The 18863-nt window shown below is 39.5% G+C and overlaps 2 protein-coding genes across 3 annotated transcripts in view; one reads left to right on the forward strand and one right to left on the reverse strand.

Moving 5' to 3' along the window:
• The window catches only part of ORC1 (origin recognition complex subunit 1), a 35936-nt gene extending 28129 nt beyond the window's left edge, over positions 1 to 7807 (reverse strand). Inside the window, exons 1-5 of one of the 2 annotated variants that reach the window (XM_077779675.1) lie at positions 7778 to 7807; positions 7538 to 7667; positions 3592 to 3691; positions 1456 to 1555; positions 704 to 831 (exon numbers count right to left, since the gene is read on the reverse strand). In XM_077779675.1, coding sequence (XP_077635801.1) covers positions 704 to 831; positions 1456 to 1550 — 223 coding nt within the window. In that variant the 5' untranslated portion in view covers positions 1551 to 1555; positions 3592 to 3691; positions 7538 to 7667; positions 7778 to 7807. Of the gene's footprint in view, positions 1 to 703; positions 832 to 1455; positions 1556 to 3591; positions 3692 to 7537; positions 7668 to 7777 lie in introns of those variants that run through there. The other variant, XM_077779676.1, reaches the window with a different exon arrangement.
• Positions 7808 to 7865: 58 nt separating this feature from the next.
• Positions 7866 to 18863, forward strand: part of PRPF38A (pre-mRNA processing factor 38A) — a 12326-nt gene continuing 1328 nt past the window's right edge. Inside the window, exons 1-8 of the mRNA XM_077779677.1 lie at positions 7866 to 8140; positions 10459 to 10618; positions 12332 to 12453; positions 14005 to 14090; positions 14650 to 14760; positions 17590 to 17702; positions 18302 to 18328; positions 18433 to 18530. Coding sequence (XP_077635803.1) covers positions 8011 to 8140; positions 10459 to 10618; positions 12332 to 12453; positions 14005 to 14090; positions 14650 to 14760; positions 17590 to 17702; positions 18302 to 18328; positions 18433 to 18530 — 847 coding nt within the window. The 5' untranslated portion in view covers positions 7866 to 8010. The remainder of the gene's footprint in view (positions 8141 to 10458; positions 10619 to 12331; positions 12454 to 14004; positions 14091 to 14649; positions 14761 to 17589; positions 17703 to 18301; positions 18329 to 18432; positions 18531 to 18863) is intronic.

The raw sequence follows: 18863 nt of genomic DNA on the forward strand, positions 1-18863 counted from the left end.
CCCTATGGGTAAAACTAAAGATTTTTTTGTTTTCCTGATTGAACATCAACTGATATACCTTTCCAATCCAACTTACCTCCTCCCTTGTAAAAAATAAAAACAAAAAAATTACATTTGCAAAATTCATCACTAATTTCCTCATGCTAAAATTAAAGGACACTGGGGCACCTGGGTGGCCCAGTTGGTTAGGCATCTGGCTTCCGCTCAGGTCACGATCTCGCAGCTCATGAGTTCAAGCCCCGCAATGGGGCCTGGAGCCTGCTTTGGATTCTATGTCTCCCCCTCTCTCTGCCCATGCTCACTCTCTCTGTCTCTCAAAAATAAACATTAAATATTTTTTTAATTAAATTTAGAAGAAACATCGGTATCACGGTACAAATCACCTATTTTTTTCCTTCCCCCGTCTTCCTAAATTCATACTTTATCCAAAACTGCCTTAAGGATCATTTTTACCCACTCTTAAAAATAATAGAAAAGCTAAATTCTTGAACCCCGCCAATCCCATTTTTACCCAGTACCGCTCTAGTGAGTAAAAAAGTTTATTAGATGTAAGAGGGTACAGCTAGTGCTTAAGTGATCCTACCTCAGAATCTAGGGTTCACACCCTATATACTGCTATGAACAGAGAAATCAGCGATCAGAAACCTTGCAGCTCCCAATCATTCATGATAAGGAATGGTTCTCATTCCAGCCCCAAACTCACCATCTTCAAACAACTCAACCAATTTAGCAACATATGGATTTTCATCATCATCCCCTTCAATCAACACGAACTGTCCAACTTGAATGTGAATCTCAGTCAAACCACCTTCTATTTTGACTCTCATTTCTCTAGGAAGGAGAGAAACATGTTAGGAAATCACTTAGAGTAGGCCACCTCTTCTGACCCTCTGGGCACAGATGAAAATGCTCTCCAACTGGAAAATTCCCTAAATAGTTTCTCTTTGATGACCAATTCTCCTATTAGAAAACCAATTCACCCCGTAAAGTCATGTGTAGGAAGAGATGAAATGGGTAGAATTGTTTCAGTGTGAATGATTAATCCAGAGGCCTTACTATGAACCCTAACCTCTCTGTTATTGACAAAGAAAAAAGACTTCCCAAGCATGAAAGCTGCCCACTAACAGCATCAAATTTTTCAGAGACCTCTAGGGCTGAGAGGACATCTAAACAACATCAAACACTACCCTGTTATTATGCAGAAATACACAGAACCCACCTTAAATAGATATAACATTATCATATATACCAAATTTTATTAATGACATGTCTTCCTCGGTCACTGTTTTATTTATTCATCTTACACCAAACAAAACCCTTCCTTATAATCCATTCATATTTACAGTCCCTCAATTCTCAATCTGTAGTAACTAGAACAGGCTGGATACAAGTTATTAACAGTTTAGTGTAGAAAAGCTATTATTTCCAGAACATTCAACAGAGTCCATCACTTACTTGTAGATGTGGTAGTGTAGTTTTTGATCGAACAATGGCCTGCCAACCCACGAATAAGTTTGTCTGGTCTTCAGCCTTGTAGAGTAGTACGCCATGGCTCCTATGTAAAAGTTACTAACTCTGAGTTAACAGGACAATGCTCTCATGGACTCTAGCACACAGTTCCTCACTTCAGTGAGTTCAGCCTACTCTTCTGGCCCCCTACTACATTTTAGATTTAGAAAAGATTTTCTTTGAGGAAAAAGTCAAGCTCTACACAAACTAAACACAGTCTTCATAGTATTGATACTCTTTAGTATCATCTGCGTATGTCTTGTACTATGCCTTCTCTCTTCCTATGCACGGTCAATATGTAAGAAAGGAAACTACAAATATTGAGAAATACCTATTAGCTACAATGCACAATGATAGGTATTAAACATTCAACAACTCAACACTAAAGGCAGTGATACAATGGTTGTAAGCATCTTCATAATACTTATAATCTAGATAGAGATAAAATATAAATGCACTGAAGGACAACTAATAGTATGAAGAGCCAAGTGAAAGAGCCAGAGGGACTACTGCAAGTTAGAGAACCAGGTCTTAAGGCTGTTGAGGTAGCAAAGGCTTCCTACAGGGGTTTTCGGAACTGAATACTGAATAGTAAGTAACTCTTGATAAGATAAAATTAAATGAGGGATTCTAAGGGATGGAGGTAAAAACATACAAGAGGCATTTAGGGAAATGATAATGGGTTTTATCAAGTGTATCCTCACACTTATATTAAAGACAAAAACAAAACCTCTCTGACAGCTGAAAGGAGTTCTTCCTTTTACATCGGACAGACACTAGCTATAAGTCATGTGAACAGCTGAAAAGAAATGCTTCTATTAAAGTACATAGGGAAAAAAAGAGACACTTTTACTGACGAAAACAAAAATGTGAATGAAAAATCCAAGGATATCTAACAATCCTCTTTACAATTTGAAAGCTGCAATCTATTAGTCCTAATAATAATGCCAATCTACTATTTTAAGTTTAAGTAATTAAGATAATAAATCTTTCCTCTAAATTCAATGCTTTTTTTATGAAACTAAAATTTGACAAAACCAGGGCAAAAAAAAAATTTTTTTTAATCCTTCTGACAGAATTATTCTGAATTACTGATGGACCAATAATTTCAGTCTGTGTTGAAAACAACAGAATTATAATAGCATAGAAACATCCTGATTAAACAAGATGGTTTCCTAAAGTTCAGTAGCATGTCCTATATTCTACTTGGGAACATTCTGACCTATAAGATTTTCAGCTTTTAAAAAAGGTATTTTTTATGGGCACCTGGATGGCTCAGTTGGTTAAACCTCTGACTTCAGCTGAGGTCATGATCTCACAATCCATGAGTTGCGAGTCCTGCATCAGGCTCTCTGCTGTCAGATGGCCCATTTGGGATCCTCTGTCTCCCCCTCTCTCTGCCCCTCCCTTGCTCACGCTCTCTTTCTCTCTCAAAAATAAACATTAAAAAAAAAAAAGAACATTTAAAAAATAAATAAATTAGAAAAAATAAAAAAGGTATTTTTTCGTATACTTTGAGGAAACTAATTAGCAAAAAGATACTAAGTAAGTCATTAGTAAATACATAGCTTACAAATGATGCCTAAATAATTGCTCTTAAGAACATTCAGGATACTAAGGGCACCTGGGTGGCTTAGTCGGTTAAGCGTCCGACTTTCGCTTAGGTCATGATCTCGCGGTTCGTGGGTTCGAGCCCCACATTGGGCTCTGTGCTGACTGCCAGCTCGGAGCCTGGAGCCTGTTTCAGAGTCTGTGACTCCCTCTCTCTCTGACCCTCCCCTGCTCATGCTGTCTCTCTCTCTCTCCTAAACATAAATAAAACATTAAAAAAATTAAAAAAAAAAAAAAGAACATTAAGGATACTACATACTTCACACATAGGCCTATTCAAATCAATCTAATTTTAATTAAGTACATCACAGAAATGAACAAATAGCAAAGATTGATGAGTAAAAGCAAGTCGACTTGTGCTCAAATAAAAAATGAATGTGAATTCATTATATCTAATAATCTTTTGGTAAAAATTAGCAAAATGGTTTGAATCACAATAAGTGTTCAAGGAAATAGAAAGCACTAACTTACCTTACAATATATGTTCCTTTTAATGGATGATCTAACACAGAACTGTCAATGGTAAACTTGGAACTTTTCACCTTTCCACAATGCAATCAGGCAAAATAAGCTACAGAGATAACAAAAGGTGCAAATAAATTACAGATCTCACTAAACTCTGCCATTAAACAAAAAAGACTGGAATATCACTTGAAAGTGCTTTGCAGCAAACTGGTCAATCTCCCAGAAAACTTTCTATAATTCCCGAATAATCTAAGCGTAGAATAAATCACCTGATTTGTCACTTTGACTATGATATTTGACTATACTGAAACAACATTCTCATTTTTTCAATCCCCAAATTGGCAAACAGAAGGACAACCACCTATAAGGTACTCCTGTATACCTAAGGGAATCAAATCCAAGCTCTCAGCTTTTTATAATACAGATAGTATTTTAGCTTACTAGAGCAGACATCCTCCTTCAAAAACCAATCCAAGATAATATTTAACATTCCCTTTCTAGGAGATCGTGAGCTATAATTAATGAGACCAGTATGTGAGGTGTCTGGGTGCTTGGGAGAGAGAACCTGCTTGGGACTCTCTCTCTCTCTCCTTCTCTTTCTGTCCCTCCCCACCTCAAAAAATAAAAAAATAAAAAATAAATGAGACCAGTATATGGACACATATGTACAAGGGTGGGTGATTACCCTAGGCTGAACAAGCAGGGATATCGGAAGAAAGACTGTTGGGGCTTGGACACACAACCTGCCTCATACTAGTCTACCACTACGCTTCAGGCCTGATTTTCCAGACTTTAAACAGATCAAGGTTGTTGGTGTCCTTGTACATTTGCTGTTCTCTCTTCTTGCATATCGTTGCAGGGATGGCTCAGGTCTCAGCCGCAATCAAACTTTCTCAGACAGGCCTTCACTGATATCCAATGGAAAGTTACCCTCTCGCTCCCTTATACTGTCCTTCATGTTTGATTACACCACCCTATGATCAAAGCAATAACCACCATGATACTTTCTTATTTATTGTACCTCCTACACTAAAATGTTAACTTCCAGGGGTGCCTGGGTGACTCAGTTGGTAAAGCATCTGGCTCTTGATTTTGGCTCAGTTCATCAATCTCATGGATTCATGAGTTCGAGCCCCACATCAGGCTCTGTGCTGATGGCAGTGAGCCTGCTTGGGATTCTCCCTCTCTTTCTGCCTCTCCCCTGCTCACACTCTGTCTCTCTCAAAATAAATAAATAAACTTAAAAAATCATTAGTGTCAATCAATACCAAATGTGGTATGGACAGAGAAATTCTCATACACTACTGAAGGCATGTAAATTGGTAAAAACGCTTCGGAAACCTGAACATATGAACATCGTATGGCCCAGCAATTCCAACAGAATATATCTAATAGAAAAACATACAAACCATCAAAAGACATGAACCAGAATATTCATAGCAGTACTACACAGTAATGAAATTCAACTATAACTGCACACATGGGGAAAATCTCACAAAATAACAATGAACTAAAGAAATCAGACACCCAAAAAAATGCTATATTGATTCCATTCATATAAAGTTCAAAAATAGGTAAAAGTAACCTATGGCATTAGAAGTCGGAATAGAAGAGGGGCGCCTGGGTGGCTTAGTCGGTTAAGCGTCCGAAGCATGGTGGGGAAGTGGGATGTTTCTGGGACACGGGTCATGTTTCTTGATCTGCATGCTGGTTGCACAGGTATGTTCTCTTTAAGAAAATTCATTGACCTATATATTTATGATAATGTGCACTTGTCTGTAAATAGTTATTTTCAATGAAAAGTTCAAAAAATTAATGGAGAGTCCATCTAAAGAGGCAGCATAAGATGTCAAGCCTCTTTAAACCATTGTAAGAAAGTTATCCCACTTTCTTACCTTATGGCCCAGCATTTCATCTCACCCACCACCAGTAGAGAGATCACCCAAGAGGGGTGGTAAATGAAGTGGAAAGGCAGGTCTGACTTGGTCTAGCAAAGGCTTTGGCTTCTAGAAGATACCCACGACAGGCTCTTAATGTTGCAGATACCAGAAATCAGGAACATACACACCACCCAGTGCGAGGTGCCACATCCAAGGAAAACATAAGGGAGTTATGGTTGCAGTAAAAATGATAGCAGATACATATTGAGCCATTATGATAGAAGGTGGAGCCAAAACTCTTTATACATTTATCTCATTTAATCCTCAAAATAATTCTAGAACAATGCTAGTACATACTAAGTGCAGAGTACGTACTCAATAATAAATATTTGCTGAATGAAAGGCAGGTGCTATTAGCCCTTCAAAATGATTAACTTGTTCTGGGTGGCTTGATCAGTTAAGCATTAGACTTCGGCTCAGGTCATGATCTCACGATTCGTGGGTTTGAGCCCTGCCAAGTTGGGCTGGGCTGACAGCTCAGAGCTTCAATTCTGTGTCTTTCTCTCTCTGCCCCTCCCCCACTCACGCTCTCTCTCAAAAAATGACTGTTTAAAAATTGTCTTTAATGATTAACTCGTCCCAATGTTACAGAGGATGGCAAAGCCTTAATTAGAACCCTGAGCAGGCACAGCATCCCTCCTCATCAGGGAAATACAAATCCAAACCACACTGAGATACCACCTCATGCCAGTCAGAGTGTCTAAAATGAGCAAATCNCAAAAAAATTAATTAATTAATTAATTTAAAAAAAAAAGAATCCTGAGCAGCCAGATTCCAATAAACTCTAAACCACTTCACTTTACAACACCTGTGTGAAAGTGGATACTCTTAATACTTAGGAGAACTTGCTTCTTGTGCTTACTACAACAAGTCAGGCTTCCCAGCCACTAACTGGGAAGTCAAATGTTTCTCAATTTTCTTACCCACAAATTGGGGATAATAATAGAATCTTCCTTCTATTCAACTAATATTTATTATTCACCCATTGCATGCCAGACCCTATTCTAGAATTAAGTGAGAAAATGTAAAAATGGTAAAATCACTTCCCCACTCCCTTAATTCCTTGCATTTATTTTTAAGAGACAGTGGTTGTTTTTTTTTTAATAATTTGATGAACATTATGAAACCGCATACAACTCACACAAAATTTTGCTTTTAATTTCAGGGGATTCAAAAGCCTTCTAACATACACATATTGCCCTCTATTACATTAAAAACTGTTGCAGAAGGACTTGGTAAACTATGCTCTCACATCCAAAACCTCCGTTGGCATTCACAAGTACCCAAAAACAGCACAGAAGAAGGTATCATTTTTACAGACAACTAAAAGCAAAAACTGACATATCTAATCATTGTAGTTTTGCAGATAGTAGCCCCGGATAGGAATCTTACATCTCATGTCTCTAAGTCCAGTGCTTTTTCCAACTGTGAAAACATAAGGCCTTTCTATTCTGGGGTTAGCCTAGTGAAGTAAAAGACATGCCATTGGACTCCTAGAAAGAAGGTGGATGAGAGTCCAGCAGTTAAGAGCAGCTCATCTGGAGGTAAACAAAAGATATGGTTAGGAGACCAGGCTTCTTACTCACAAAAAGCTCAATTGCTACATCCGTAAAATGGGGTCATAACTTCTGCTGCTTTGCCTTCTCTGTGGTGCTTGGTTCACGATGGCTCAAAGAAGGAAAAGATGCAAATGCAGCACAAGGGCAAAACCGATAGAAGATATGGTTAAGATTATTAAATGAGAACCTCTGGGCGCTGTGGCCAGGAATGCTTACGCTTTTCTGCGGTTGGCTTCCGGTTTCCCCAACTGCAAACTCTCCGTCCCTGATGGAGGGGGAAGCCTTTTACAAATCGGAATGTGGAAAAGAAGAATGCTCCTAATGGGCCTAGAACTTAACAGGCGCTTAATTAATATCTGCTGAATACATCAATGATTGAGTGCGTCCACAGAGAAAAACTTCCGCAGTCTCCCCGGCTCAGATCCCCCTCCAGCCCCAGAACTCCACACTCACCAGGCGCCTAGGCCCTCCGCTTCCACCGTCTCCGCTTCAGGAGCTCGCGGAGCCGCAGCAATTCTAACCTGCCCCAGCTGGATCCTCTTAAACCCACTGGCCGCACGCCGGAGGCAAAGCAGGGGCCTAGCTAGGAAATGAAAGAAGATGGAGAAAAGAAATCTTCGCGCCAAACGTCGTGGCCCCGCCCCCAGGCTGTCCATACGTTCAGACACCAACCAGTCCTCCAGCCCCGCCCACCTAGGCCGGGATGCAAGCCGTTCGTCCGCAAACGCGCAGCAGCCATCATTGATTCGGTCGGCGACGCTGTTAAGCAGAAAGAAGTTCCTTCTCTTGCAGCATTTCCGGTATCAAGATGGTGGCCTCAGCTGTTTAGGGACTTCCTCAACCCCTCTGTGTCACTTTGTGGATTTTTTAACCTGGATGTGACGCATTTAAGGAACCGACGGAAGTAGAGCCGAAGGAGTTCTAAAATGGCGAACCGTACGGTGAAGGATGCGCACAGCATCCACGGCACCAATCCTCAGTATCTGGTGGAGAAGATCATTCGGACACGAATCTACGAGTCTAAGTACTGGAAAGAGGAGTGCTTTGGCCTGACAGGTGAGCGAGAGGGCGCGAACCCTTTTCCGCCGCCGTGTGGCCCAGGTCTCCTGACTTGGCGCCTGTACGACTGGCCAAGGAGGTGAAACAGAGGGGAATCTGTCACTCGTTCAGAAAAATCTGAGCGCCTGTTATGTACTCAGTTTTGTGTTTATCTCTGGGGACACTTGTGAGCCTGCTAGCGCTTTATTCCGAGGGCTGTCTGACTTGGATTCTATGGGCCTTTCCATATTTAATAATAATCTGCTGAGTTCTCAAACATTTGTTGAGCTTGGGGACCCTAAGGTTCTTAAAGGAACGTTAAATACCTGATACCCAATTCATGGTCTTCCTGTTCCTAAATCTGGACCACTTGCAGTATTTCCACGCTCGGATCCTAATATACATATCAGTTCTTCAGAGAACTGGTAGTCTTTAAATCTTTGAATTCTGGCTCATTTTAGTAGCCCTGTTGCCCAGTGAACCATGGCTTCTTCTATTATAAAATGAGTTTAATAATTCAAAGGGTTTTTCTAAGGGCTGAATGCAACAATGTACAGAAAGTATTGGGGTACCTGGGTGGCTCGGTTGGTTAAGCTTTCCACTCGGCTCAGATCATGACCTCACGGTTCCTGGGTTCGAGCCACACATCGCGCTCTGAGCTGACAGTGCGGAGCTTGCTTCAGATTCTCTCTCCCTCCCTCTGCCTATGACCCTTCCCCACTCGCCCTTTCTCTCTCAAAATAAATAAACTTTAAAAAATAATGTACAAAAAAATTATTTGGTATAGGGGTGCCTGGGTGGTTCAGTGGTTAAGCTTACCACCCTTGGTTTCCATTCAGGTCATGATCCCAGGGTTGATGGGATGGATCCCCTGCCTTAGGTTCTTCTGCTGTCAGCTGAGAGCCTGCTTGGGACTTTCTCTCCCTCATTGTCCCTCCCTCACCCAAGTGCTCCCGCGGTGTGTGTGCTTTCTTTCTCTCATTCTCTCTCTCTCTCTCAATAAACTTAAAAAAAAAAAAAGAAAAGTATGGTTACAGGTAAGTTATTTTAAGAAGTATTCAGCAGTTGTAATGGTGATGCTAGTTGTTGCATCTGCCATTACTGTTCAGTCCACCTATGCCATTGCTGTTGCCACCACTTCTAACTGTGTATCCATGGACAAGTCATTGTTTCTCTGAGTCGCTATTAAGTTTTGGAGTCATGTCAATTTTGGGGCCTTTTCTCATTACATAATTCTCTCCATGGATGATCTCCACACTGTAGTTACATCTTATGTGTAGATGCCTTCAAATTTATCTCTTCCTCTGAGATCTAAATCTCTTGATTCCAAAACATGCCAACTCAGTATGTCCAAAAGTAAACTCATGATCTGTTTTCCCCCAACACCAAGATTATGTTTCCATCATATAATTTTATGTATCCTGCATCTTCTTTCAACTGTTCATCACAATTTCAATTACTTTTCAATGCTTTCTGCCTTGCCAGACTGTAAATTCTGTAAAAATAGTAATTTTGTCCTTCTACTTTATCCCTCTGCCTGTATCTCTAGTATGTAGCATCTGGCCATAAGTTGTCAACTTTAATGTTGAATGAATTAATACAGAGTTTATCCTAAAGGAACTTGAAATTTGATTTATGAGACATTAATGGTGTCTCTCATATTATTTGCTGTGTGTCAAGTAGGTGTTAGCATTTGTTTCGTCTCATTTGATTCTCACTGGAGCCCTTAAACTTTGTACCTTTATTATTCAGATTGGAACTGAGAGGTTAAAAAAGAAATAAAATGACTTGCCCTAGTTCACACAGCCTGTGTTTGATTTTGAAAACACTTGTGAAAGATTATTATCCCCATTCTGTAGATGACAGTTACTCAGGCTCATGTAATTAAAGAGTGGTTTGTTGTTATTTAACTCCTAATCTGGCATTTTTTCGGCAAACATAATGGTGACAAGCATGGACTCTTAGAAGGCTTACATGTAAGTCCAGGCCCTGCTACTCTCTGGCTGTGGACCTTGAGCAAGTCACTTAACCTTTCTTAGCCCTTATTTTCTTTAGCTGAAAACAGCTTCAGTTCAGGAACTTTGGAGCTTGTGAAGATTAAGTGAGATTATATGAAATGCTTAGCAGAGTATCTTGCATATAATGACGCTTCAGTGTATAATGGCTGCTGTTGTTAATATTGTTATTAATACATGCTTATTCACCTAATATGAAATTACTGATTAGTATGCAGGAGTACCAAACCTTGAACCAACTTCTCTCCACTTCACACCGAGAAAATCTGAGCCTAATGTGTCTGAGATGCCACTTTATTTTCTTTTTGTTTTTGTTTTTAGCTGAACTTGTAGTCGATAAAGCCATGGAGTTGAGGTTTGTGGGTGGTGTCTATGGTGGCAACATAAAGCCAACTCCCTTTCTGTGTTTGACCTTGAAGATGCTTCAGATTCAACCTGAGAAGGATATCATTGTAGAGTTTATCAAAAATGAAGATTTCAAGTGAGTGAAATGTTGACTAGTTAATATAAAAGCTTCAATTTCAGTGGTCCAGAATTTGGCTTTGGTTAAGAAGAGCGAAAGCAATGTATCTTACTTCTACAGAGTTCCACTCTAGGATTTTGCTCCTGAGCTCTTGAGTTTGTATTTTGTTTATTCTGATGGTATTAATCTTCTTTACATTCTTAAATAATAACCCCCAACCCCTCGCCCCTGCCACCCAAAAAGCATTTCACAAGTTCACTGAACATATATTAAGCAGAAGTGAGTGCATATATATTGGTAACACTGGATGTTCAAAGGATGAAGAAAACTGCATTGTGTGGTAGACAAATAGGAAAACCTTCATGTAGTTGTAGGTTCATGACCAGACTCTGTTGCTTACTGTGTGTGACCTTGGAGAAGTTACTACATTTTCTGTGCTTTACTTTGTCTGTAAAATGGAGATGAGGATACCAACTCAGGATTGTTATGAGAGTTAAAAACAGAGCTGGGGAGCCTGGGTGGTGCCTGAGCCCTGACTTCAGCTCAGGGCATGATCTCGTGGTTATGGGATAAAGCCCAGTGTCAGGGTCTGCACTAAGTGTGGAACCTGCTTAAGATTCTCTCCCTTCCTCTTCCCTTCTCCCCACTTGTGCATTTTCTCTCTCTCTCTGAAATAAAATATAAAAATTTATTTTAAAAAGACAGCGCAGTGCCTTTTGCATCGTAAACACCCCAAAAATGTAAGCTGCTCATACTATTTTATTATTCATTCTCCAGGAGCTCACAGACAAAGTATAGGAGACAGACAGACATAATAGCTTATTATGTGCCACCCTCTATTCTAAGGGAGTTACATATAATTATTTAACCTTCACAACAACCTTATAAAGTTACTACCCCTGTTATACAGGGGAGGAAACCTAGGCACAGAGAAATTAAGTAATTTCCTCAAGATCAAATAGCTAGTAAGTGGCAAAGCTGGCTTCAATGTCCACATTCTTTTGTACTTTATTCTGTTTGTCATATAAAGAAACTGCTGAGTTTGAAATGCCTACTAGTTACTCCAACTGGAGATTTGAGTAGGCAGCTGAATACAGGAAAAAAGAAAAGGAAAATAGCTAACTTCTACTAGGTACTTTCTGTATGCTGTATGCTATGCTTAGCACTTTATACACATTTCTCATTAAATATACCAGGCCAGCAAATTAGGCATTATCGTCTCCATTTTACAAGGGTTGAAAAAGTAACTTGCCTAAAATAACAAAGTTAGTAAGTTAATGGAGTCAGAATGGTAACCCAGATGATTTTGACTTTTTCCAGAACCAGCATGCTGTGCTGCCTAGCAACAATTTACATATTCACATCTATGTGTATTATTTCTTGTATTGTTAGTAAATGTATCTTATATGTTCTGTTAAATTTAGTATCTGATTTGATTCATATGGTAATCCTGTGAGGTAAATAAATTCTATCTTCATGTTACATAGACTCTGAAAGTTGAGCAACATGTCCCAAGTTCCCACAGCAAGTAAGTGGTAGAATGCGAACTTGAGCCCAGGTCTCCATATTTTAAGTATCTTTCTGTTAATCCATGTTACCTCTAAAATTGCGGTTTTCTTGTATGCCAAAGAAGAGAAAGAACTTTTTCATCCACTACTGATATGAAAAAAGGCAGGTGTGAAACTCAACTTTTTAGGATGGACTGTAGTTTCACTGTACTCTGTCTGTCAGGTATGTCCGCATGTTGGGAGCACTTTACATGAGGCTGACAGGCACTGCAATTGATTGCTACAAGTACCTAGAGCCTCTGTACAACGACTATCGAAAAATCAAGAGCCAGAACCGAAATGGGGGTGAGTACGTTGCCAAGTGTTTGGACCTTCCTCTCTGAACCAGTTTTTATTTCACCAGTATCTCTACCTTCACATTGTAACATACATTGTGAATGTCCCTCTTCATCCATTACACTACCATCTTCATTCAGCTTCTCCACCTCCTGCATGGAATTTTCCATTAGACTTCCTGTTAGCCTTACCCAGTCTGTCCCTGGCTGCCTACCAACTGCATCTTATGTCAATCTCAGCCTTGCATCATGCGTTGCTTCCACATGTGCTCCATCCCATAAGATCTACCTTTAGAATGATCTTTGTAAAAGCCTTCGCCAAACCTCCCAGTTAGTTTTCCATATGTTACATCATTACAGTTATTTTTAGTTGTGTCTCTTCTAGTACTTTATTTCACACTGCAGTACAGATTAAGTATATTTATACTTCTATAGGAATCCTCTGAAAAACAGTAAGTATATCCAGTGGGGGCAGCTCCATACATTTTACAAAAAGTTATTTTTTATGGTAGAGTGGGATTCAGGGTAATACGATCAAAATATTTTTCTTCTCACTTAGGGTCATAAAAAAGATTAGGAACATTCGCCTTTCCCTTCTAGATGTAACATTAAGCAGTTGGAAAGTTAAGAATTTGGTATTTTACTTTAAGTTTTATTAACTTGTTAATTTGTTTATTGAATGAATACATATTAAGTACCAGTATCCTGCCAGATTCTGTGCTAATACTGAAAATAATATGGTGAACAAGGTGGATATAGTCATGGCCATCATGGTATTATTTATTATTATACTATATTAAACTAAGATGGGGCTTCTCAACTTATTGACAATTTGATCCAGATGATTCTTTGATGTGGGGAGCTGTCCAGCCCATTGTAGGATGTTTAGCCATTATCCCTGGCCTCTGCCCACTAAGATGCCAGTAGCATCCCCATTAGTTGTGGGTGGCAAAGTCTCCCCTGGTTGAGAACCACTGAACTAAGGTAATGTTTATGATAAGAATCCTGAAAAGGCTACTGTTTCATTTACCAAATAAGATATATGTTCTATATATATATATATATATATTTTTTTTACAAATAGTTTATTNTATGTTCTATATTTAAAAACATAGTGTGTTCACATAAGAATTTGTACTTCAGTTATATAATCTGTTCAAGAACATCACCCCTATACAATTCAGGACTCTTTGTGCTTGCTTTTGTGTTGGGTCTCCTGCTAAATGGGACAGCTTTATTCATCCCTTTATTCCCAGCTCTAAGAAGAGGCCTTTTACATAGATGGCCTCAGTAAAGGTGAACTGAATGAATGACGGAAGTGGCGATGACAAAGTTATGAATGGCTATAGTTTGAGCCCGGGTTTGTCAGTAATCCCTTCTCTGTAATTGCCCCACTGAAAAGCTTTACTAATGAATACGCAGGGAAGGGGAGGCTGCAGAGGATTCACACTTTGTTTACCAAGTACTCTATATTTTACATATAGAGTCTTAAACTTCTTTTACTTGTTGGCTATATATAAATTTATCTCCAAGTTGCTTGAGCTTATGATTTTTCTTTCAGAGTTTGAACTGATGCATGTAGATGAGTTTATTGATGAACTGCTGCACAGTGAGAGAGTCTGTGATATCATTCTACCTCGGCTACAGGTACAAGATAAAGATCTCTTATCAAAGTCACCTTTCTCTCCCCAAGAACAGCAGACAGACAAGTACACATAACATAAAACACTGGAGCTCTAGGATCTCAGGGGTCCTCTTAGTAAGTAATCTTCATATCTATGAAAAAGGGGATTGGGAGTGAGAGGAAAACAGATAAAGTATTTGAAGAGTAGGGCTTTAAAAGTCAGTTAACACAGTAAGACTTGTTTAAAATATTATATGAAGGAAATTGTAGGATATAAAACAGGAGAGTCAGGAGTGGTAGACTGAGATCTTAACCCCTTAAGTATCCTTTATAACCTTGTTCCCTTTCCTAATGATTATCCATGAAGCACCTTTCAGGAATGGGTTTTGCAGAGTATGATTTTAAAACTACTGTTGTAAAATACATAGGGAAAACATACACTAGGTTGCCTAAAGAGAAAGGCATCTGAAATTGCCTCAGCTGTTGCTCCCTAGTTTTCCTGTCAATCCCAGAAGCCCAGTGTTGGGGCTTCAGGACATAGATGAGAACAAGGCCCTCTAACTCTAATTATGCTTTCTATAGAAACGCTATGTGCTAGAGGAAGCTGAGCAACTGGAGCCTCGGGTTAGTGCTCTAGAAGAGGACATGGATGATGTGGAGTCCAGTGAAGAGGAAGAAGAGGAAGATGAGAAGGTCAGGCTCTCAGGAGCTTAATGGTTGGAGGAGGGATAATTATGGGGAATGGGTGGGAAATGGTCCTTCCTTGTTTTGTTTTCAGACTCAAATGTTGAACTTTAACTACAAAATACAATAGTCATTTAAGAGTAGGGGCGTTGAATTTCAATAGACTTTGATTCATATCTCAGCTCTCCATAATCTTGTGCAAATTAATCTCAGTCTTTTCCTTTGTAAAGCAAGGCTAATAATACCTTTCTCTTAGTATTGTTATGGATATTAATGAAAGGATATATATAAAGTCCTTAGTATAGTATTGGGGCATTATATAATTGCCTCATAGTTGGTAGCTTTTAAATAAATACTTAGGACAAAAATAATAATACTGTTCATAGTTGAACCTATCCTAAGGAGTTAGCCTAGTTAAGAAAAAGAAAATACCTAAGGTGCCTGGGTGGCTCCGTTAAGCATCCAACTTCGGCTCAGATCATGATCTCATGGTCAGTGGGTTAAAGCCCCATGTCAGGTTCTGTGCTGACAGCTCAGAGCCTGGAGCCTGCTTCAGATTCTGTGTCTCCCCTATTCTTTGCCCCTCCCCTGCTCTCTGCTCCCTCTCTCTCTTTAAAATAAACATTAAAAAAATTTTTTTTAAAGAAAAATAACCTATTACATGGTCATGTTCTTTACTAGTTACAATGCTGAAAAATTTAAAGCAACCCAGCTTTCAGGGAGCACTCAGGTAAACTATTATCAACTCAACAGACTATTCAACAGTCATTGAAACCATTATGAAAAGTACTGTATGTGATAACATAGAAGTGCTTATGGTTAAGTTAGAAAAGAAGGATCTGAAACATTTATGATTAAAATATGTATAAAAAAAGGCAAGCGGGGAAAAAACAAGCGCTAGATTATGGATACTAACTGCAAATGGAAGTGTAGTTCTGAGCCAGTAGGCTCCCTTTAAGGTGAGTACAAAAGGAAACATTCATGAATTGAAAGCCATGCAAGGCTGAGGTGCTCTTCCATGGTGAGTAAACCAAAACTAGACATTCTGGGTTTTTTTTTTCTTTTAAGGTTTATTTGAGTGAGAGAGAGAAAGCACAGGTGGGGTAGGAGCAAAAAGAGAGGGAGAGAGAATCCCAAGCAGGCTCTGTACTTAGTGCAGAGCCCAATGCAGGGCTTCATCTCACAAATGGTGAGATCATGACTTGAGCTGAAATCAAGAGTCGGACACTTAACCAAAAGAGCCACCCAGGCACTCCTGTTTTTCCTTTTTGATGGAAAATTTCAGTCGTGCTAAAGTGGAAAATGTGCCTCCATTTATCCATCACCTAGCCTCCATAATATCAGCTCAGCCATTTTATTTCTTCTATCTATACCAAATTGCCCCCACACCAGTTTTCTTGACCTACATCACAGCTATCCTGTATTTCACCCATTATTTCAGAAAAGGCCTAACCATGATACGATTATCACCTCCAAACCAACAGTAGTCCCTTAATATCAGATATTCAGTATTGAAATTAAAATTATACTATGTTAACTAGAATTTAAATTAACCTTGAAACAAGGGGGGGAAAGTACTCAGGATTCACATATCCCCAATTGTCCTATATTTTTTAATAGTTTGAATTAGTATTCAAATAAGATCCATTAGTATCCAAACCAGGTCATGTTAGTCTATACAGATTGTTACAGTCTGTATTTTTCTGATTGTGTCCTTTGGGGTCACTTACCATGTTCATTTATCCCTTACATTTCCTATAAGCTAATTCTTAGATCTGGAGGCTCAGTTGGATTTGAAGTCCTTAGAGTAGAGCAACAGTACTTCATAGGTACTGGTGTGTACTTCCCCAAGGGTGAGCAAAGTCCAGCTGTCTCTTTTCTTCAAAGTAGGAATCATGGTGCTTAGATGATCTCTGCCTAGACCCATCAATGGTTGTGAAATGGTGATATTCTGATTTGTTTTTTTCATTTGTTACTTGTAACATTGATGTAAATAGAAATCTCTCAAATCAACACTTAATTTTTCCTAGGTACAGTTGATATAGAAGATATAAGTACTTGATTATTTCTCTTTATCAGTTTTTAAAATAATTAGTTGACTCCATAGTATCCTCCCCAGTATGACCAATGCATTTTTGTGCCTGGAAACATTGTGAGCTCATGGATTTAAGCAAATTGGATGTGTTTAGAACCATCATGGTCCTTGCACATGCTGAAGTTGTCCCCGTTGGCTAGTGGGGGACCCCCAACTTGACTCAGGAGACTGATACAATCATGGTTGTCTCAGGCTCCTTGCTTCTGATACATTCTAGTCATGTCTTGGAAGCTTCTGCCCCAAACCTGAAATTAGCCATTTTTGCAGGGAGCCCATGGTTTCATTTACAGGGATAATGGTGTTTAGATAACCACAGTTTGGGCACTATAAATGCTCATTACTCTGGGTTTGGTGTTTTTAAGCCTTTTCAGTTGGCACACCTGGAGATTTTAAGATTAAAGTACTACATGAGTTTATACTTTAATCTTCTTGATCTTAACATCTTCATCTTTTCTTTCTCATTGGAAATCCAGCTTAAGGAGATAAGCAGAATTACTTCTCACTATTCTCACATTGTCCCAGAATAGAGGTACCAACACTAGAATAATAGTGGGGTTATTGTAAACAGTTCAGTTTTTTCATTTGGTAGTTCTTTTTGTCCTTACAGTTCTCTATGTATTTATTGTTTTAAAGTCACTTGGAGGTGGAAATTGGCCCAGGATGAGGAGGGGAATGTATATATTGCTCCTAAATGGTTCTTTGTAAGTCTCTGCTCATTATTGACCTATCTGTCTCTTTTCCAGTTGGAGAGAGTGCCATCACCTGATCATCGCCGGAGAAGCTACCGAGACTTGGACAAGCCCCGTCGTTCTCCCACTCTGCGCTACAGGAGGAGTAGAAGCCGGTCTCCCAGAAGGTAAGGCCCTACTCATTGGCGTCTTCCAGAGAGACTTTTAGCATGGTAGCAAAGAAGTTTGGACTTCAAGGAAGGAAAAAATTCAGATTGTGGAGAATGTTTGCCTAGTATATTAATTGCTATAAAACAACCACCTGCAAAACCTCTGTGGTAGACAGTAACCATTAATGTAGGTCAGAAGGCTATAGTCAGTGATTTGAAGTTGGGCCAGGGTAGGCAGTTTGAGTGTAAGTTCACTCACCCATTTTGTGGTCAGCTATCTGTTGGCTAGTATAGGATGGCTTTTAAGTAAGATGACAGAGGCAACTCATCTCTTCTCCATATGTGTCTCATTCTAGGCTAAGTTAAGCATGTTCTCATGGCAGTGGCAGAATTCACAAGCAGACAGGCTCAGTCATGCAAGTTTCCTTCCAGTACCTGTTTGTATCACATGTGTGAATACCCCATTGGCAAAGCAGATCACATGAGCAATCTCAGAATGGCAGGATGCTAATAAAAAGCTATAGAACAAAGGGCATGGATAACAGATATAGGACAGTTTTTGGAGTCTACAACTGCAGTGCACCTACTAAGGTTCTTCCTCTTTTCTTCCTGTATAGGCGAAGTCGATCACCTAAAAGGAGGAGGTAGGCCTTCAGTTGATTGATTACGAAAGATAGGGTTTTGGGAAGGGGGGATGCTGTTGTGAATATGTTGTCGGATAAAAGAATCTGACCAGTCATCTCCACAGCCCCTCCCCTCGCCGAGAAAGGCATCGGAGCAAAAGTCCAAGACGTCACCGCAGCAGGTCTCGAGATAGAAGGCACAGATCCCGCTCAAAGTCTCCAGGTATAGCCTTTGGGCCTTTTGCTATTGGTTGTCTTAAAGAAATGTAATTAGCACAGTTAGCCTCCTGCAGTACAGAAGTGCCTGGCTGTATTATTGCTTAAAAGAAAAGGAAATGAACTTAGAATATGAAAGTTAAGAGTTCACATCTTGACTCTTTTACAAGCTTTGCTGAAAGGATGATGAGCTTCAGTTTTTTTCATCTGAAATTATAGGAAGACCACCTCAGTAGTGGTAAATACTCAAATGTGATGTTTATGAAATCAGCTATAAAGCCTTGAATGCATATACAGTGGGTTCAGTTCCTCTGACCCCCCCCCCCCACAACCCACACAA

The sequence above is a fragment of the Crocuta crocuta genome, unplaced genomic scaffold (assembly GCF_008692635.1).
Source record: "Crocuta crocuta isolate KB4526 unplaced genomic scaffold, BGI_CrCroc_1.0 scaffold168, whole genome shotgun sequence".
NCBI classification, from domain to species: Eukaryota; Metazoa; Chordata; class Mammalia; order Carnivora; family Hyaenidae; genus Crocuta; species Crocuta crocuta.